The following is a 20,133-nucleotide window of genomic DNA, read 5'->3' as shown; positions in this document are numbered from 1 at the left end:
GGACTCCTGTCAGTGGACCAAAATTGGTGCTTTGGAAATTAGCCCTAACTGGTGGACAGAATAATGAGGGGAAAGGCTCGTCTGCCCATCCCCCCTTTCGGGGGCCCTTACAAAGAGATGTGGGAGTGGGAGGAAGAGGAATTACCACCACCCCTGCGGTCGCCACAGAGACACCCAGACTGTCACACGCCAGCAGGGATGCCTGACCATCATGGCTGCACCAGCAAGGACCCCAGCCTGATTCATGGGAGATCCTGCTCTGTCATCCCCTCCCCCAGGGGTCCCTTTCCATCTTCTTCCTGTCCTCTCTCTCGTTTGGGGAGGGGAGAGAGTCTGGGGGTATGGGGTGGTGGAGTTGAGTGTAGAAAGGGGGTGGGATCAGTGGGGCAGAGAGAACAATGGGGTCTGGGAGGGGCGAGGCCATGGAGAGCTTTGCAAGCCTAGCAGGTAGTTCTGAATGGCCTCTCAGATCATGACTCAATGGGGTGCAGTGAGGAAGCCGGTGCTGGTGCTGAAGGACGTGGGGTGCATCTGAGGTAGGGGAGATACAGACTGGTCCCGCGCAGCCCTGAGCGCAGTCAGCACCGAACCCCTCTGTTAGGTCGAAGGGCACATGCAGAGCAGTGAGTCAAAACCAGAAATTGCCTGGCTGGAAGGTTGCAGCATCACACGACTTTATTTGCCAGGCTCCAAATTGATAACACACAAGGACAGAAAACCAGAGAGCAACAAAGCAGGCTGCTCCCCAGGGCAGAGAGGCCCAGCTCGCCCACCCGGCTCCAGGCTGGCTCTGCAGCGCAGACTGATTCCAATCCCACGGCGCCCCCTAGCTTGCATGCAGGAGAGCCCTGACATTTAAAGTGACAGCTTATAATTGTAACGCAGCATTCAATACACCACACCCTCCCAGCGCCGCCTGGCTGAGAGCGTGGGGCTGGGGGCTGGGTGGAGAGCTCAGACCTGGGTGTGGGGCAGGAGGAGGGAGGGTGTCGGGCTGGGTGCAGGGCAGTGGAGGGGGCGTGTGGGAGGCTGGATGGAGAGCAGTGGGGAGGAGTAGCTGGGGGGCGGGGGCGGGGGCTGGATGCAGGGCAGCAGCGGGAGGGCTCTGGGCCCCTCCTTAGGAAAATTCCGGTTCTGCTCCTGCCCTCCAGCCCGGGACAATGTGTCCCTGAATCTCTGTGCAGCAGGCTCTGTGCCAGGCCCGGCTCCCTCTGCGGGGGAGGTTGCAGTGGTGCAGGGCAGTGGGCATTATAGAGCATCAGAGAGTCTGATGCCGGGGAGCCCACAAGCTGGCTGCACCCCAGCACTCTCCCTGCAGAAAAGGACCTGGGGGTTACAGTGGACGAGAAGCTGGATAGGAGTCAGCAGTGTGCCCTGGTTGCCAAGAAGGCCAGCGGCATATTGGGCTGCATTAGTAGGAGCATTGCCAGCAGATGGAGGGAAGTGATTCTTCCCCTCTATTCGGCACTGGTGAGGCCACATCTGGCCAGTTTTGGGGCCCCCACTACAGAAGGGATGTGGACAAATAGGAGAGAGTCCAGTGGAGGACAACGAGAATGATCAGGGGTCTGGGGCACATGACTTACGAGGAGAGGCTGCGGGAACTAGGCCTCTTTAGTCTGCAGAAGAGAAGAGTGAGAGGGGATTTGATAGCGGCCTTCTACTACCTGAAGGGGGTTCCAAAGAGGATGGCTCTAGACTGTTCTCAGTGGTGGCAGAAGACAGACCAAGGAGCCATGGTCTCAAGTTGCAGTGGGGGAGGTCTAGGTTGGATATTAGGAAACACTATTTCACTAGGATGGTGGTGAAGCACTGGAATGGGTTATCTAGAGAGGTGGTGGAATCTCCATCCTATGAGGTTTTTAAGGCCTGGCTGGGATGATTTAGTTGGTGTGGTCCTGCTTTGAGCAGGGGGTTGGACTAGATGACCTCCTGAGGTCCCTTCCAACCCTAATCATCTATCATTCTATGATTCAGGCTGGCACTGTCTGGGGTGAGTCAAACCCTGCTGGGGGTGGGGTAGGAGTTGTCCCAGTGGAGTTTGTCCGGAGCCCCGTGTCTCTGACGTCTGAGGGCTCAGAGCTTGGGCATGTCTGTGACCCTCATTGGCTATGCTCCAGCGGTGGAGCCAGCCCCACTCTTAGGAGTGGTGCATTGACCTGCCGGGACAACGGGGCACTGGCTGCAGTGTGGTAACCGACAGGGAGGTAAGAACGGGGCAGCCCCAGAGGCAGCTGGCATCCCTGCGGCTTGCAGCTGCACCTTCCCCTGCTCCGGGCAGCCTTTGAGCACAGCCAAGACACAGCAGGGCTGCCCGATTGGCCAAGGAAGTGCCCGAGTCTATCTGCTGCTGGGACCGTCTCTCCTGTGCCTGCCCTGCTCCTGCTTTGTTCCCAGCCTGGCTCCAGCCCTGCTCGGGTCCTGATTCCAGCTCCGCCCCATAGGCCGTACTGCCAGTGACACCATCCACTGGAGCACACAGGTCTCCTTCCATCAGCTGTCCGTTTTATTATTTAGCATTTCTATTGTGGTAGCACCTAGACACCAACCAGGTCAAGGCCCTGTTGTGCCAGGAGCTGCACAACTCTGCGCTGGCAGTCCTGGCCCCCAAGAGCTGACAGCGTCAGAGGCAAACAAACAGCGAGGGGGAGGCGCCACCCTGTGGGCGGGCAGGAGTAGGCCTGGGGCCAGGTAGCAGCATGCGCAGAACCAAAAACTACCCTCCCAAAACAAACCACGGCATGCACAGCTCTCCCCCTGGGAGGAGGATGAGAGAGACGCAGCCATGTGGGCCAGCCAGGAGCCATGTCACGTCACTGTCTGCACGGGCTCAGATACCCCGGGGGATGAGGGTCGGGGAAGAACCGGGAGACACGAGACGAGAGCAGGGAGCTGGGAGAGCGACAGGCGCAGGGCGGTCAAGTCGCGTCTTAGCCTTGTCTGCCCGGCCATGGGTGCCTCAGGGGTCTCAACATCCCTCGTGAGCCACTCTGGCATCCTGCTCTGCTTCGCCTCTGAATAGCAGCCCCATCCCCTGGGCACCTGCCAGCTGTCCCAACCCTTGGGAGTGGGCCTTGGCCTTCTGCTCGGTTTTTTAGGTTTTTCCTTCTTCCTCCCCACGTCGCTCCCTTAGAGGGGCTGTAGAGTTACTTGCATTTTAATCCCGAATGTGGCAATACCGCAGGCGGCTGGATGGCAGCTTGGCCCGTGACTCTGCATCTGTCTGGGCAATGGGCAGTGTTCTGGATGGAGAGTGCACTCGGCATGGGCCTGGCTCCCCCCGCCCCGGTCCCCACAGCTACAGCCCCCTGTGATCCCAGAGCCCCCCTCTCGGTGGGGCAGGTCGGGGTGTTGGTCGGTTGCTCTGGTGAGTTGCATTGCGGCCACCAGAGGGCCCGGGGCTCTGGCAAGGGCCGGTTTGGCTGCGGGAAACTCTTATTATTCTGGCCAGAGCTCTGCGGAGAACCCAGAGCGGCGGTCGGAGCTGGGAGAGCAGCCTGCAGCCTCTCTTGCCTCCCGGCTCACCCCACGCGCCTCCTCCACTCCTCCTTCAAGTTGGGGAATTTACCGTCTCTCCGCAGCCCCGGGATTGGGGTCACCTCTGCTTTGCAGGCGTGGTGGAGCTGGTGCCAAGGGAGCGATGCCTTTGCCTTGGTCTCTCATGCTTTCACTGCTGGTGCTGCAGACCTCAGGGGCCATGGCGACGTTGGGCACTGCCCCGCTGATCCGGGGACGCCGTGCACATCCCGGGCAGGAGCACGGGGACGGAGGAGGTGGTCTGGGGCCTGACCTACCAGACGATGTTCTGTTGGGGTCACCTGGGAAGGTGTGGCACCCACGGGATGGTCACCAGGTCCCGCCAGCCTCAGAACGGCTGACGAGGGAGCGGCTGCGCAGAGGGACCAAGGACGAGGACTCCAAGTCAGTCCAGCAGTACATGCCGGGGATAAGGGTGGAGTTCCCCCGGCCCATCAACCCAGCCAGTCTACAGCCAACCAAGCCCCTGGTGCCGTCCAGCACAGACCCTGCTGAGCACCGAGACGGGACCCACACAGACCTGCAAGGCACAGACCCCCGTGGCAACCTCCCCACGGCGCCGGACAAGCGTCTGCAGATCCAGAACCCCCTGTACCCGGTGACGGAGAACTCTTACAGCGCCTACGCTGTGATGTTCCTCTCCCTCATCGTCTTCGCCGTGGGCATCATCGGCAACCTGTCGGTCATGTGCATCGTCTGGCACAGCTACTACCTGAAGAGCGCCTGGAACTCCATCCTGGCCAGCCTGGCTCTCTGGGACTTCCTCGTCCTCTTCTTCTGCCTCCCCATGGTCATCTTCAACGAGATCACCAAGAAGAGGCTTCTGGGGGACATCTCCTGCCGCATCGTGCCCTTCATGGAGGTAAGGGGCCGGCGGGGGCTCCGGCAGATGGTGTATGCCCGCTCCCGCAGTGCCATTCACCTGGTGCAGGGACCCAGCACAACCCCTCTGAGTGCCACTTCACCCCTCCGGGCTTGTGCTGGTGTAGTTCCCCCATATGGCCCAGCACTTTAAGCCTTGCCTGGGGCCCAGGCATCTGGGTTCAGACAGCGAGTGTGGGACAGGCCCTGTATGGAGCAACCACAGCCCCAGTCCCCTTGCAGGGTGACCAGATGTCCTGATTTTATAGGGACAGTCCCAATATTCGGGGTTTTGTTTTATATAGACACTTATTACCCTCCACCCCCGTCCCAATTTTTCACACTTGCTGTCTGGTCACCCCACCCCGTCAGGCTGTAGTCTGGGGCTCCCAGAGCCACATGGGCTATGTAGAGTGAGAAAAGGGACTCTAAAATCCTCCCTCATTCCCGCCCAGGGGTCTGCTTTTGCTAACAGACCAGAGACACAGCAGAGACCTCCTCGCTCTTGGTCCCCTAACAGTTGGCACCTAAATAAGTGGCCTGGTCCCCAGTGGTGCGGGGCATCCACACCAGCCCTCTGGAAACCAGGCACCCTGATCTGGGCACCCAAAGCGAGGGGCCTGGCTCTCAGCACCCCAGCTGCGGGATTGTAGCCAGTGGCTTGGACTGCTGCCAGCCCTGCCAGCTAGGGACGAGTGGCCCCCCATTCTACCCCCCACGCTCGCAGCCTGCTAGTGCCAGGCCCTGTGTCGCGGCAGGGTGTGCGGGTGGCGAGCCAGAGGGCAGGCGGAGTTGTCGCTCATGGAGGGCAGGCTGAGCCAGGGGTGTAGTACAGTGATGTGGGCCAGATCAGCACCTGGTGTTCAGAATAAACAGACACACTGAGGTGCCATTTTCACAGAGTCACGTCTCTCCCCGTCTGCGCTCGCCCAATACGCAGGAAAACGGGCTGGCCTGAAAGAGCTGGAGCCGCAGCGCCTCTGTCCCAGCTTCCGCGCGGTCAGGAGAGCTGGATTCAGAGCTGGGGTGGGGGTTGTGTCCTTGCTGGGGGAGACAGAAGCTGACGCAGGGTCGGGCCATAGACAGACCCGAGCTAGCATTGATCGAGCTAGAGAAATGACCCACGGCAGGGAAGCTGCAGCACCATGGGCTGCAGCCAGGGCTGCACAGAGGTTTTGGGGGGACAGAGGCAAAATCTGAAACCCAGACCCCCCCAACCCTTCCAAAAATCTTATGACTGAGGAAGGGGGTCGGGGAGGGGGGGTTGCAGCCTCACGCTCACCCCACAACAGCTGCTCCCATCCTGCGAGGCTGGGCCCAGCTCCCTGCTCCAGGTGTTACAACCTGGCGGCCTCAGGTGTATCCCAGCCCAGCTATCCCGCCATCACCCCGGAGGGGCAGCCAGGCCAAACCTGAGTGGCCCTGTGACCCTGCACACTAGGTCACAATGCCACTCGGCCTAGGCGCCCTCTCAACCAGGGGGCCCAGGGCAACCTGCCCCTTCCCCAGCCTCCAGGGGCCTGGTACCTGCCCAGCCAGGACCCTGGGAAATTATTCAGCCTGCAGCTGCCCTTCTGCCAGTACGCCAGCTCGCTAGGTCACAGCTATGTCTGCACACTCTGCAGTCACACCTCGGCAGGGCAGACCCCACAGCCTCAGGGTACCTGGTCCTGGCAGGGCTGCTCAAGGGCTGGGGGCTTGTGCCTCTGGCTAGTTCAAAGAGTCAAGCTGAGCCGCCGGTAGTGTCTTGCCTGGGCCACCCCAGGGATGAAGGCGGGAGGGTGGGGAGAGGGGCATTGTGAGGGAGGTTACCCTGGAGAACCCGTGCATGCGAGCCGAGGAAAAGCCATCCCCCGCTCAGCCTCTCCTGGCCCCTGCCAGCCGCACTGAGATCATGGGGGAGGGGGGCTCGAAAGTGAGTCTGGGGGCCGGGAGCTTGGCGCTGGACCTGCTGCAGCCGGGGAGTCTGAGTCTCCCCTCCCTCACTCTGATAGCATGGCTAGATAGATCTCCAGCTGGCATAGATAGCTGGTGTCAGTGAGAACAGAGGACTGCGCATGGGGGGCCGGATCCTTCCTGACTGCCCCCCTGGGGCCCCTGCCTCATGTCATCGGCCACAGCTCCATTGGAGTCAACGGGCCGGATCCCCAGCTGATGTGGGTCGACCGTCGCCGCCCTGGTGTCAGTGGAGCTCTGGTGCTGTGCGCCGGCTGGAGATCTGTCCCGAGGAGTCAGTTCGGGACTGGCCGCAGGCTGCTGGATGTGCCTGGTGCATGGCAGGCCGGGAAGTTGGTCACATTCCCCAGAGCTCTCTGCTGCTCTTCGCTGTGAAATCCGCTGGTCTCAGCCTCACCGAAACACAGCCTCCAAAAACCTCCCGCGCATCCCTGTTCAGGAGAGTCCAGCACTTCGCTGCCATGGTGGGAGACATCTCAGCGCTGCCTCGGCAGTGCCAGAGGCACAGAAGGGTTAGACTGGAGTCAGGAAACGTCTGCAACCATCTGTTTCCTCTTCCATCGAAAACCAGTCTTTTCCTGTTCAGCATCAGGGTTTACCGAGAAAGCAAGTGAAGGCAGCTGGTAGGTAGCCACCCGATGCCCCTTCCTCCGGTCAGCCAGGCGAGGAAATTTAATGCTCTGGTGTAGCATCCCTTCCCTCCTGAAGCCACCCGGCACCTGGATCTCCGCAACTGCTGCAGGTTGCCAATCCCTTCGACTGACCTGCGCGTGGCGGGGCCTGGCGTCGGGCGCTGCGTCTGTCCAGCCCTCACAGTGTGGTCCTGGACATGCGCGGCTGGAACGCAATATAATTCATAATGGCTAACGAACCAGCACCTATTCGGCTCCGCGGGGCCAGGGCGGCGGGTGGCCTTTGTAGTTTCTGCCTCGTGCAATAACGTGCTGCAAGGCAATGCGGGTGTCACGGTGTCCCCGGGCGATGCTCTGGGTCTGCTCCCCATGAAGCCAGGCAGGACTCTGGAGAAGTCTCCTTCCTGTGAGCAGCCTGTCTTTGGGACACAAAGCTCACCCAGCTTCCACCTTCCTGGGTCTGACCTCGGAGCCTTCATCATCCTCTGCCCCTCCGTGCGCTTCCCACAACGAGTCCGCCCAGGAGGGGTCCTGGGGAAGCCAGAGGGTCCTGCCCCCGACTCCGCAGTCAGACGTGACTCTCAACCAGCCAGTAAAACAGAAGGTTTATTAGACGACAGGAACATGGTCTAAAACAGAGCTTGCAGGTGCAGAGAACAGGACCTCTCAGCTGGGTCCATTCTGGGGGGCAGTGAGCCAGACAACCACGTCTGCCCTTTACTCCATGTCCCAGCCAGCCCCAAACTGAAACTCCCTCCAGCCCCTCCTCCTCTGGGCTTTGTTCCTTTCCCAGGCAAGGAGGTCACCGGATTCCTTTGTTCTCCAACCCTTTAGCTCTCACCTTGCAGGGGGAAAGGGCCCAGGCCATCAGTTGCCAGGAAACAGGGTGTCGGCCATTCTCTGTGTCCAGACTCCTGCACACACCTGCCCTCTAGGGCTCTGCAAGGATCACACACCCTTACCCCACCAGCTAGATATTTAAGAACTGCCTAGGGGAAACTGAGGCATCCCCACACTATTCAGACGAAACATTAAGAACAGTCCCACTTCGTCACAGCGGGAAATACCTGGAAATACACCCAGTGCAGGGGCCGATGCGAGGCTCCCCCGGGGCCTGAGCGGGCCTGGACGTTATGCTGGGCCCACTGCCCTGGGAGGAATCCCATCCCTGCCGAATGGTGCTCGGACACCTCATGCTGTACGTCCCGGGCTGGGGGCTGGCGGCTGTTCCGGGAGGGCGGGGAGCGGCCCCGGTGGTGCGCCCAGCTGCAAGTGATGCAGCCGGCACAGCCCCCTGCGGTCAGGCTGCTGTAAGGGCGCATTCAGTGGAGGAGGCAGCCGGGATAATGGGCCTCGGTGTTGGGCAGTGTCAGTCTGACGGGGGGCGTAGTATGCACTCAGCCAGGCGCTGCTGCGTTGGTCACCACTTGCTCTCTCTGGGGGGATCTAGGCTGGGGGCTGGGGCTGTGTCCATGGGCCGTGTCTTAACAACGTGCTGCTGGGGCTCCCCCGCCCCCTGGCCCTCGAGAGCTGCAGCTGGCCAGGTTCACTGGTTGGCCTCCAGATTGCTCCTAGGTCACCCTAGCACCTGCTAGACCAGGGGCGGGCAAACTTTTTGGCCCGAGAGCCGCACCGGGTTTCAGAAATTGTATGGAGGGCCGGTTAGGGCAGGCTGTGCCTCTCCAAACAGCCAGGCGTGGCCCGGCCCCCGCCTCCTATCCAACCCCCCCTTTTTCTCGCCCCCTGACAGCCCCCCTGGGACTCCTGCCCCATCCAACCACCACTGTTCCCTGATGGCGTCCCCGGGACCTCTGCCCCATCCACCCCCCCTGCTCTCTGTCCCCTGACTGCCCCTGACCTCCCACCCCTAACTGCCCCCCACCACCCTATCCAACCCCCCCCTCCTTCCTGACTGCCCCCCCGGCCCATCCACTGCCCCTGTTCCCTGACCGCCCCCGGACCCCCGGCCCCTGACTGCTCCCCGCCACCCCATCCAACTCCTCCTCCCCTTCCTGACTGCCCCCCCCGGGACCTCTGCCTCATCCACCCCACCCCCCTGCTCTCTGTCCCCTGACTGCCCCCGGACCTCCCACCCCTAACTGCCCCCCGCCACCCTATCCAACCCCCCCCTCCTTCCTGACTGCCCCCCCGGCCCATCCACCGCCCTTGTTCCCTGACCGCCCCCCGGAACCCCGGCCCCTGACTGCTCCCCGCCACCCCATCCAACTCCTCCTCCCTTCCTGACTGCCCCCCCCGGGACCCCTGCCCCATCCAACCACCCCTTCTCCCTGACTGCCCCCGGAACCCCTGCCCCCATCAACCCCCCCATTCCCCGGCCCCTGCCCCACCCCCCGAACTCCCCTGCCCTCTATCCAACCCCCCTTCCCGGCTCCCTGCCCCCTTACTGTGCTGCCTGGAGCACCGGTGGCTGGGGGGGGGCGGCTGCACCAGGACAGGCAGCCGCGCTGCCCAGCTGGAGCCAGACGCACCGCGCGGCACAGAGCACAGGGTCAGGCCGGGCTCTGCAGCTGCGCTGCCCGGCAAGAGCTCGCAGCCCCCCCCGCCCAGAGCTGAGGCTGCGGAGGAGGGGGAACAGCGTGGGAGGGGCCGGGGGGCGAGCCTCCCGGGGCAGAAGCTCAGGGGCCGGGCAGAACGGTCCCACGGGCCGGATGTGGCCCGCGGGCCGTAGTTTGCCCACCTCTGTGCTAGAAGTTCAGAGGGGTGCAGGGTTCAGAGCCTGGGGAGGGGGGCGTAGCTCAGTCCCTGGCCAGTGTTGGTCCTTTCGGGGGTTGGGGGGGCCCGCAGGAGGCGCGGTGGTTGCTGGGTTTGGAAGCAAATGGCTCGGGAGCGTGCTAGGCTTAGTGAGGCAGCTAGAGCGGGCTCAACCCAGGACCTCCTCTAGCCTTCAGAAGCCCAGAGCCCAGGAACGTGCTGCAGTGGGTCCCGCGCCGGGAGGCTGGATCCTGGCTGCTGCATGTCCTGCCCCACAGAGACTCTGGGTCGGTCCACGCTGCAGCCAGCGGCGTGACTGCACCACGGTTGGCATCCCCGAGCTAGCGCCAAAAACAGTAGCCGCGAGGCCACGGCAGCATGGGCTGGACGAGTCCGTCCGGACCCTGGGTCTGTACTCGGGTGGCTGGGTTACTGGCCCTAGCTAGCTCAAAGCCAGCTGGCGTGTGTCTACACAAGGTGCAGCCACCCTTGGATTGGAGTGCTGAATGGCCACCTTCAGGAGCTGCCCTCCTGCCTCCTGGCTTGAGGAAGGGTCAGGCCCTGGCAATGGGAGGGGTAGGGCATGTTGGGGGTGCAGGCCAGGCCAGGGGGGCTCCCACAGTCCCAGCAGCCAAGAACCTCTTCCTCTCCCTAGCGTAGTGCTCCGTAGCCGGCTTTCTTGGGGCAAAGGCTTTGCCTGCAGAAGGAAGTGGCCCCGCTGTGACTACATCGGTTCTGATGCCGATACAGCCCCCCGGGGGTGGGTGCTCTTATTCCAGTTTAAGAATGTCCACATGGGGGGCTGCACTGATGTACCCCAATCCAGTTTCACACTGATTTAGCCCAGCTGGGGCCATTCTTTCCTGTAGCCGAGTTCCAAGAGCCGGGCTGCATCCCTGGAGATTGGTCCAGTCCCTAAAGGTACATCTGCCCAGCTCGGGTAAACGTCCAGATGCACCAGCTCCGCTTAAGCTAGCACCTAAAACTAGCCGCGTGCCACTTGGCCAGCCATCCAAGTCCAATCCTGCCCGACCCGCGGGGACGTACCTGGCAGCTCCTGTGAGCTACCGTGGTTGCATTGCTCCACCTAGCACAGGTCTGTCTTCCCGCACTGCGTAGCGCCCTCCCAGCTGCTGAATAGAGGGGCCCTTAATTTCTCGGTGCCCCATAGCTTAGAACCGCCCATCCTTTCTCTTGTCCAGTTAGACCAGAGGTGGCAGAACTGGGGGGGTGGCAGGCTGAGGGGAAGCACCCGCAAGTGGAAATATTGTGATCTGTGTTCTGCCCCCATGCCCGGAGTGACTGGAGCATGTGGGATCAGGCCAGGCAGCAGGAAGGAATTGGGGTGGTGGAATCGGGGCTGGCAGCAGCTGTCCCCGGCGAGAGAGACACCCTGACCTCCCCTTCTGTACCACTGCCCCGATGCTCCACCCCTCCATTCAAAATGAGCTCCCACGGCATCAGAGTTCAACTGCGAGCTCTCACTGTCTCTGTGTGTGCAGCGCCTGGCGCAACGGGGCCATGAGCTGCTGTGGACACCACTAGAATACCAATAGCAATGCTGAGGGACCCAGGCAGGGGTCCCAGGGGACGCGCTGGGATCATGGTGAGGGGATGCTGATGTAAGCAGGCAGGGAGGCGGGCGGAGGTGAGACTGCTGGGCAGGAAGGGACTGCTGCAGAAGGAACGTCCTTGTGTCTCTGCTGATGATGCAATAGCCAGTGCGGGGGTGGTGAGCGCCCCGGATAGTGTGGACATGCTGGAGTGAGGGCTGAGTACAGGATGGCGGTGGGCAGCACCCTGCCATCCCCAGAAGGGCCTGTGCCAGCATCCCCAGGAGAGTAACTTTTTTTAAATGTTAAAAGTTGGTTTAAAAAAAAAAAGGGACCAATGTCAGATATTTGCTGAGCACTGAGAACTTCCCTTGCAGAGGTCAGAAAGGGCCATGTGTGCTTGGCAGGGGGTTGCCCACTGCTGGTTTACAGTGTCCAGTTCTGGTGTCTGCAGGATTTTGCTGTTGAAGGATGTTGATAAATTGGAGAGGGTTCAGAGAAAGCTATGAGATGGATTAGAAAACCTGCCCTATAGGGAGAGATGCAAGGAGCTCCAGCTATTTAGCTGAACAAAGAGAAGGTTGAAGGGTGACTTGATCTGTAAAAAGAAAAGGAGTACTTGTGGCACCTTACACGGGGAACAAGGAGTTGATCATGGGCTCTTTGGCAATGGCCAATGGCATTTTGGGATGTATAAGTAGGGGCATAGTGAGCAGATCGAGGGACGTGATCGTTCCCCTCTATTCGACATTGGTGAGGCCTCATCTGGAGTACTGTGTCCAGTTTTGGGCCCCACACTTCAAGAAGGATGTGGATAAATTGGAGAGAGTCCAGCGAAGGGCAACAAAAATGATTAGGGGACTGGAACACATGAGTTATGAGGAGAGGCTGAGGGAGCTGGGATTGTTTAGCCTGCAGAAGAGAAGAATGAGGGGGGATTTGATAGCTGCTTTCAACTACCTGAAAGGGGGTTCCAAAGAGGATGGCTCTAGACTGTTCTCAATGGTAGCAGATGACAGAACGAGGAGTAATGGTCTCAAGTTGCAGTGGGGGAGGTTTAGATTGGATATTAGGAAAAACTTTTTCACTAAGAGGGTGGTGAAACACTGGAATGCGTTACCTAGGGAGGTGGTAGAATCTCCTTCCTTAGAGGTTTTTAAGGTCAGGCTTGACAAAGCCCTGGCTGGGATGATTTAACTGGGAATTGGTCCTGCTTCGAGCAGGGGGTTGGACTAGATGACCTTCTGGGGTCCCTTCCAACCTTGATATTCTATGATTCTATGATTCTTTAGCCTAGCAGCTAAAGGTCTAACACAGTCCAATGCCTGGAAGTTGAAGCTAGACATATGCAGCCTGGAAATAAAGACTGTAATTTTTTAACTGGGAGGATAATTAACCATTGGAACAAATTACCAAGGGCTGTGGTGGATTCTTCCCTGGCAAATTTTAAATCAAGACAGGATGTTGTTCTAAAAGATCTGTTCTGTCTCCACAAGCAGTTAGTTCGGGGATGGGCTCTGGTTTTCCTGCGCTGTACAGGGGTCAGACTAGCTGCTCCCAATGGTCCCTTGGGATCTAGGACTCTGGGGAACGGTGGAGCCCAGCGAGCGCACGTGTGTGTGAACAGTTGTGAACGGACAGTGACCGTGTCTTTCGCACAAGGGCTGTGGGATTGGGGTTGCGAGGGAGTGGGCAGTGTTGGCCCGGTGGCTGCAGAGTGGCTGATGGTGTTTATTTTCACTCGGAACCCTCCCAGAACTTGGCATTTTTTCCAACCAATTGTGTCCTCTTCCTTTGGCAGAGGGAGACGTTTTTCCTGGGTTTCTCAATGCAGCGGAAATGCCCAGGGGCTGATTTTGGACAACAACAGCTTGGGCTTGTTCAGCACACGGGGGAGCGGATAACAAGGGACGGGAAGGCCTGCAAGGAGCCTGGGGGTGGTCCGAAGGCATGCGGCCACTCGTGAGCCTGGGTCTCCCCCTTGTTTTCAGCTGCTGCGTTGCCTTAATCATAGAATCATAGAATATCAGGGTTGGAAGGGACCTCAGGAGGTCATCAAGTCCAACCCCCTGCTCAAAGCAGGACCGATCCCCAATTAAATCATCCCACCCAGGGCTTTTTCAAGCCTGACCTTAAAAACTTCTAAGGAAGGAGATTCCACCACCTCCCTAGGGAACCCATTCCAGGGTTTCATCACCCTCATAGTGAAACAGTTTTTACTAATATCCAACCTAAATCTCCCCCACTGCAACTTGAGACCATTACTCCTTGTCCTGTCATCTGCTACCACTGAGAACAGTCTAGAGCCATCCTCTTTGGAACCCCCTTTCAGGTAGTTGAAAGCAGCTATCAAATCCCCACTCCTTCTTCTCTTCCGTAGACTAAACATCTCCAGTTCCCTCAGCCTCTCCTCATAAGTCATGTGTTCCAGTCCCCTAATCATTTTTGTTGCCCTCCGCTGGACTCTTTCCAATTTTTCCACATCCTTCTTGTAGTGTGGGGCCCAAAACTGGACACAGTACTCCAGATGAGGCCTCACCACTGTTGAATAGAGGGTAACGATCACGTCCCTCGATCTGCTGGCAATGCCCCTACGTATACATCCCAAAATGCCATTGGCCTTCTTGGCAACAAGGGCACACTGTTGACTCATATCCAGCTTCTCGTCCACTGTCACCCCTAGGTCCTTTTCTGCAGAACTGCTGCCGAGCCATTTGGTCCCTAGTCTGTAGCGGTGCATTGGATTCTTCCGTCCTAAGTGCAGGAGTCTGCACTTGTCCTTGTTGAACCTCATCAGATTTCTTTTGGCCCAATCCTCCAATTTGTCTAGGTCCCTCTGTAGCCTATCCCTACCCTCCAGCGTATTTACCGCTCCTCCCACTTTAGTGTCATCTGCAAACTTGCTGAGGGTGCAATCAACAGCATCCTCCAGATCATTTATGAAGATATTGAACAAAACCGGCCCCAGGACCGACCCTTGGGGCACTCCACTTGATACCGGCTGCCAACTAGACATGGAGCCATTGATCGCTACCCGTTGAGTCCGACAATCTAGCCAACTTTCTCTCCACCTTATAGTGCATTCATCCAGCCCATACTTCTTTAACTTGCTGGCAAGAATACTGTGGGAGACAGTGTCAAAAGCTTTGCTAAAGTCAAGGAACAACATGTCCACTGCTTTCCCCTCATCCACAGAGCCAGTTATCTCATCATAGAAGGCAATTAGATTAGTCAGGCATGACTTGCCCTTGGTGAATCCATGCTGACTGTTCCTGATCACTTTCCTCTCCTCTAAGTTCTTCAGAATTGATTCCTTGAGGACCCGCTCCATGATTTTTCCAGGGACTGAGGTGAGGCTGACTGGCCTGTAGTTCCCAGGATCCTCCTTCTTCCCTTTTTTAAAGATGGACACTACATTAGCCTTTTTCCAGTCATCCGGGACCTCCCCCGATCGCCATGAGTTTTCAAAGATAATGGCCAATGGCTCTGCAATCACAGCCGCCAATTCCTTCAGCACTCTCGGATGGAACTCGTCCGGCCCCATGGACTTGTGCACGTCCAGCTTTTTTAAATAGTCCCGAACCACTTCTTTCTCCACAGAGGGCTGGTCACCTCCTCCCCATGCTGTGCTGCCCAGTGCAGCAGTCTGGGAGCTGACCTTGTTCATGAAGACAGAGGCAAAAAAAGCATTGAGTACATTAGCTTTTTCCACATCCTCTGTCACTAGGTTGCCTCCCTCATTCAGTAAGGAGCCCACACTTTCCTTGACTTTCTTCTTGTTGCTAACATACCTGAAGAAACCCTTCTTGTTACTCTTAACATCTCTTGCTAGCTGCAACTCCAGGTGTGATTTGGCCTTCCTGATTTCACTCCTGCAAGCCTGAGCAATATTTTTATACTCTTCCCTGGTCATTTGTCCAACCTTCCACTTCTTGTAAGCTTCTTTTTTGTATTTAAGATCAGCAAGGCTTTCACTGTTAAGACAAGCCGGTCGCCTGCCATATTTACTAGTCTTTCTACACATCGGGATGGTTTGTCCCTGTAACCTCAATAAGGATTCTTTAAAATACCGCCAGCTCTCCTGGACTCCTTTCCCCCTTATGTTATTCTCCCAGGGGATCTTGCCCATCAGCTCCCTGAGGGAGTCAAAGTCTGTTTTTCTGAAGTCCAGGGTCTGTATTCTGCTGCTTTCCCAGCTCATGGTCACTGCCTCCCAGGTTCCCATCCACTTTTGCTTCCCCTACTAATTCTTCCCCGTTTGTGAGCAGCAGGTCAAGAAGAGCTCTGCCCCTAGTTGGTTCCTCCAGCACTTGCACCAGGAAATTGTCCCCTACATTTTCCAAAAACTTCCTGGATTGTCTATGCACCGCTGTATTGCTCTCCCAGCAGATATCAGGGTGATTGAAGTCTCCCATGAGAACTAGGGCCTGTGATCTAGTAACTTCCATGAGTTGCCAGAAGAAAGCCTTGTCCACCTCATCCCCCTGGTCCGGTGGTCTATAGCAGACTCCCACCACGACATCACCCTTGTTGCTCACACTTCTAAACTTAATCTAGAGACTCTCAGGTTTTTCTGCAGTTTCATACTTGAGCTCTGAGCTGTCATACTGCTCCCTTACATACAGTGCAACTCCCCCACCTTTTCTGCCCTGCCTGTCCTTCCTGAACAGTTTATATCCATCCATGACAGTACTCCAGTCAAGTGAGTTATCCCACCAACTTTCTGTTATTCCAATCACATCATAATTCCTTGACTGTGCCAGGACTTCCAGTTCTCCCTGCTTGTTTCCCAGGCTTCTTGCATTTGTGTATAGGCACTTGAGATAACTCGCTGATCGTCCCTCTTTCTCAGTATGAGGTGAGAGCCCTCCCCTCTCGCGTTCTCCTGCTCGTGCTTCCTCCTGGTATCCCACTTCCCCACTTACCTCAGGGCTTTGGTCTCCTTCCCCCGGTGAACCTAGTTTAAAGCCCTCCTCACTAGGTTAGCCAGCCTTCTTGCGAAGATGCTCTTCCCTCTCTTCGTTAGGTGGAGCCCATCTCTGCCTAGCACTCCTCCTTCTTGGAACACCATCCCATGGTCGAAGAATCCAAAGCCTTCTCTCCAACACCACCTGTGTAGCCATTCATTGACTTCCACGATTCGACGGTCTCTACCCAGGCCTTTTCCTTCCACGGGGAGGATGGACGAGAACACCACTTGCGCCTCAAACTCCTTTATCCTTCTTCCCAGAGCCACGTAGTCTGCAGTGATCCGCTCAAGGTCATTCTTGGCAGTATCATTGATGCCCACGTGGAGAAGCAGGAAGGGGTAGCGATCCGAGGGCTTGATGAGTCTCGGCAGTCTCTCTGTCACATCGCGAATCTTAGCTCCTGGCAAGCAGCAGACGTCTCGGTTTTCCCGGTCGGGGAGGCAGATAGATGACTCAGTCCCCCTGAGGAGAGAGTCCCCGACCTTCTCTTGGGAGCGGTGGTCGTGGAACCCCCATCCCTAGGACAGTGCATCTCATGCCTTCCAATCGGCGGAGTCTTCTTCTGTTCCCTTCCCTCAGACGTATCATCTGGTCCACTCTCCACCTTATTACCTGTGGAGAGAACATGAAAACGGTTACTTATCTGTACCGGCGTTGCTGGTACATAGACTTTCCCCTTTTTTCTTCTGGAGGTCACATGATGCCAAATTTCTTCACCGTCCTCCTGTCCTCGCTGCGCAGCCGGCTCTGAATCTTCAGAACCTTGTGTCCGTAGAAGCATATTCTGATGTCCGTCCAGGAAATCTTCAGTTTCTCTTATGCAACGCAGGGTCGATACCTGTTTCTCCAGACCTTGAACCTTCTTTTCCAGTATGGAGACCAGCTTGCCCTTTGTACAGACAAAGTCGCATCTGTCCTGTGGAAGAAAGACAAACATGGCACATCCAGTGCAGGTCACAACAGCTGAACACCCAGCGAACACACTGTTCGCTGCTCAGCTGGTTTGCAGCTGACTGGCTTTTTATACAGTCAGGCCCACTTAAGGCTCACCTGGAACAAAGCACTCCCAGTTCCCACCCTTTTCAAACAACCAATCAAGCACACAGTCAAGTGAGCTTAAGTGAGCTTCCAACCCCTCATCCGCGCTCTTTGGAGATGTTATGGGAGGGGCGCGCGGGACAGGCATTCTAGTCAAGCGGGTGAAAAAGGAGGAGAGCCCTGGCCTGGAGGGATGAGCACAGGGGCTCAAACCCTCCTGGCTCTGCCGCTGGACTCCCTGGGCAGCCTCAGGCAAGTCACTGAATCCCTCTGCCTCAGTTTACTTCCTGGGGGCAGCTCGAGCTCCTTCCCAGGTGCGGTGAGGCTCCATGTAATGTCCGTGCCGTGCGCTGAAGGTGCAGTTATGTCTCCGGCTGCAGGCACCTCTTAGGCACTTGCATTGCACAGTCACTCACAGGAATGTGTGTGTAAACTGGGTTTATAGCTGTACTTTCACCTCCCCTGCAGCCCTTGCTCCTGCCCTCAGAGTGCTCCCCATTGCTGCAGAAGAAGCAGGAAATGGTGTTCTTGGCCCCTTAACAAACAGTCGGGTGGCTGGGAACTGTTGTGATGTGTGGTTGTTAATTCCTCGGCGGCTGCTTTAGAAATGCAGGGCTTTGGAATCTGGGAAATGGTCAAACTTTGGCAGGTGGGTCAGATTTGGGGCACAAGCCCTGGGAACCCCCTTAAACTCTGGCTCAGTAGTGTTCTCACTGACCAGCAAAGAGCCGCCTTGCAAACTTCCATCTCACCAGCTGTAAAGGCCTGATGTGTCTCTGGCCAATGCAACCCTGTCTCCATTTAGTGCCACACAGTGACCCCAGCCTGTCTCTTCTTCCATGTCCCCAGGTGTCTTCCTTAGGTGTCACCACCTTCAGCCTTTGTGCCCTGGGCATCGACAGGTTCCACGCAGCGACCAGCCCTCAGCTCAAGATGCGGCCCATAGAGCAGTGCCAGTCTATCATTGCCAAGTTGGCGGTCATCTGGGTGGGCTCCATGACCCTCTCTGTGCCTGAGATTCTCCTCTGGCAGCTGACGCAGGACACGTCGCCAGTCTCCGGTTTGGTGACCGAGTACTGCACCATGAAGCCTTCACTGGAGCTGCCGGAGTCCGTCTACTCCCTGGTCCTCACCTACCAAAACGCCAGGATGTGGTGGTATTTTGGCTGCTACTTCTGCCTGCCCATCCTCTTCACCGTGAGCTGCCAGCTGGTGACCCGAAGGATCAGCAACACCGAGAAGAAGGCGGAGTGCCGGGGGTCCAAACACGGCCAGTGCGAGAGGCAGCTGAACTGCACCGTCATAGGCCTGACGGTGATCTATGGCCTGTGCACCATCCCCGAGAACATCTGCAACGTCGTGGTGGCCTACCTGTCCCCGGATATGTCCAAGCAGACCTTGGACCTGCTCAGCCTCATCAACCAGTTCTTCTTGTTCTTCAAGTGCTCCGTCACCCCCGTGCTGCTTCTCTGCCTCTGTAAGCCGCTGGGGCAGGCCTTCATGGACTGCTGCTGTTGCTGCTGTGAGGAGTGTAGCCAGGACGCAGCCTCCAGCGAGGGCAGCAGCTCAGACAGCAAGCTGAAGACGGAGATGTCCTCCTCCATCTTCTTCGACAAGCCCAGGGAGTCGCCTCCCCAGATCGTGGCCCTGGGCACGCCTTGCTAAACTCCACCAGCCCCGAGGGAAGCAGTAGAGATTGTTCCTTTGGCATCTCCCAAGACCAAATGTTGTTACTTTAGCCTGTGTCTGCACATGAGATGGAGCGGGGCATCTTCATGCCTGCCATGGGCTTGTTTGATACCCAGCAAGGACGTTAGTGCTGTTGCCGGCCGATGTGGCTTCTTAGGGAGCTCTCCTGCCTTTGCTGGAGAGTCACCAAGGCCACGGGCACCTTCCAGTCGCAGTTCCCTGGCACGGCTCCGAGGAGTTGCTGGCCTGGGTGAGGGGATGTCTCGGAAAGGTCCCATCTGCAGCACTTCAAGGACTGAGAGTTGCCATAGTGTCTCCTAGAGGACGTAGTGACTATTAACCTGTCCGACGTACCCTGGGTTCTCACCATCCTCCTCCTCCTCCCCCAGCCCATCCCCCAAACCGGGAGGCAGCTGCAGTGAAAAGACTCCTGTAGGATTTAAACTCTCCCCTTGTACGAGTACCCTGTCCTCAATAAATCACTAACTAGACAGAACGAAGGGCCTCCAGCTAGGCGGGTTCTTTGATGCAGTATCACAGGGCAGCAGGCTGGGTTTGCTGAGCTGCCCATCGTGTATCCAACGGCCTGGGGCTGCCAGCCCAGCTCTTTCGGATTTAGATCAGTGTCTTCCCACGCAGTGCTTCCCTCCACTCCAGGCATGGGGAGGCGACGGCCCATCCTGGGGGGCTGGACGCTGGGAAGGGCTGGTCATTTAGATCAGTGTCATCGCCCTGTGTAACTGGAGACAATCCAACTGAGCCTGCTGGGCCAGGTGCGGGGGCCCAGGGGAGCCGTGCACAGGCAGGCAGGGGACAGGTAACGAAGTCGCCTGTCTTCTCCCACATTCCTGGGGCTGCTCTAAGTTACGCTGGCAGGAATCAGCCCCGCGGGATAGTTCTCCCAGTGGTGGATGGCTCAAGTGCAAGGTGCTGCTCCTCCCTGGTCCTTCACCTTGACCCATCCCTGGCACCAGAGGGGCAGGGAGCAGGGGGTGCCATGCTGGCTATACCCCAGGCTGGCTCCACGCCAGCGGGAGATGCCCCTGTAGCTGAGGCACTGCATCGGTAGCGTTGCTTTCTGGCTGCGGGGCACAGCCCTGGTGGCACAAAGCAGCCCGAAGAGGCCCGAGGATCAGGCTCCCACCTTAGCAGAAATCATGTTCGTGTGGGGCCTTTAGCTCCGGG

The 20,133-nt window shown here is 57.9% G+C and overlaps 1 protein-coding gene across 1 annotated transcript; it reads left to right on the top strand.

Moving 5' to 3' along the window:
• Nucleotides 1-3,371: 3,371 nt before the first annotated feature.
• GPR37L1 (G protein-coupled receptor 37 like 1) lies at nucleotides 3,372-19,444 on the top strand. The gene is made up of 2 exons (XM_073319845.2): nucleotides 3,372-4,399; nucleotides 18,109-19,444. The coding sequence occupies exons 1-2, from the start codon at nucleotides 3,641-3,643 to the stop codon at nucleotides 18,922-18,924; spliced, it is 1,575 nt and encodes a 524-aa protein (XP_073175946.1). The 5' UTR covers nucleotides 3,372-3,640; the 3' UTR covers nucleotides 18,925-19,444.
• Nucleotides 19,445-20,133: the final 689 nt, after the last annotated feature.

The sequence above is a fragment of the Lepidochelys kempii genome, chromosome 21 (assembly GCF_965140285.1).
Source record: "Lepidochelys kempii isolate rLepKem1 chromosome 21, rLepKem1.hap1, whole genome shotgun sequence".
Taxonomy (NCBI): Eukaryota; Metazoa; Chordata; order Testudines; family Cheloniidae; genus Lepidochelys; species Lepidochelys kempii.
The sequence above is the reverse complement of the archived record's forward strand: the minus strand, read 5'-3'. Positions and strand labels throughout refer to the sequence as shown.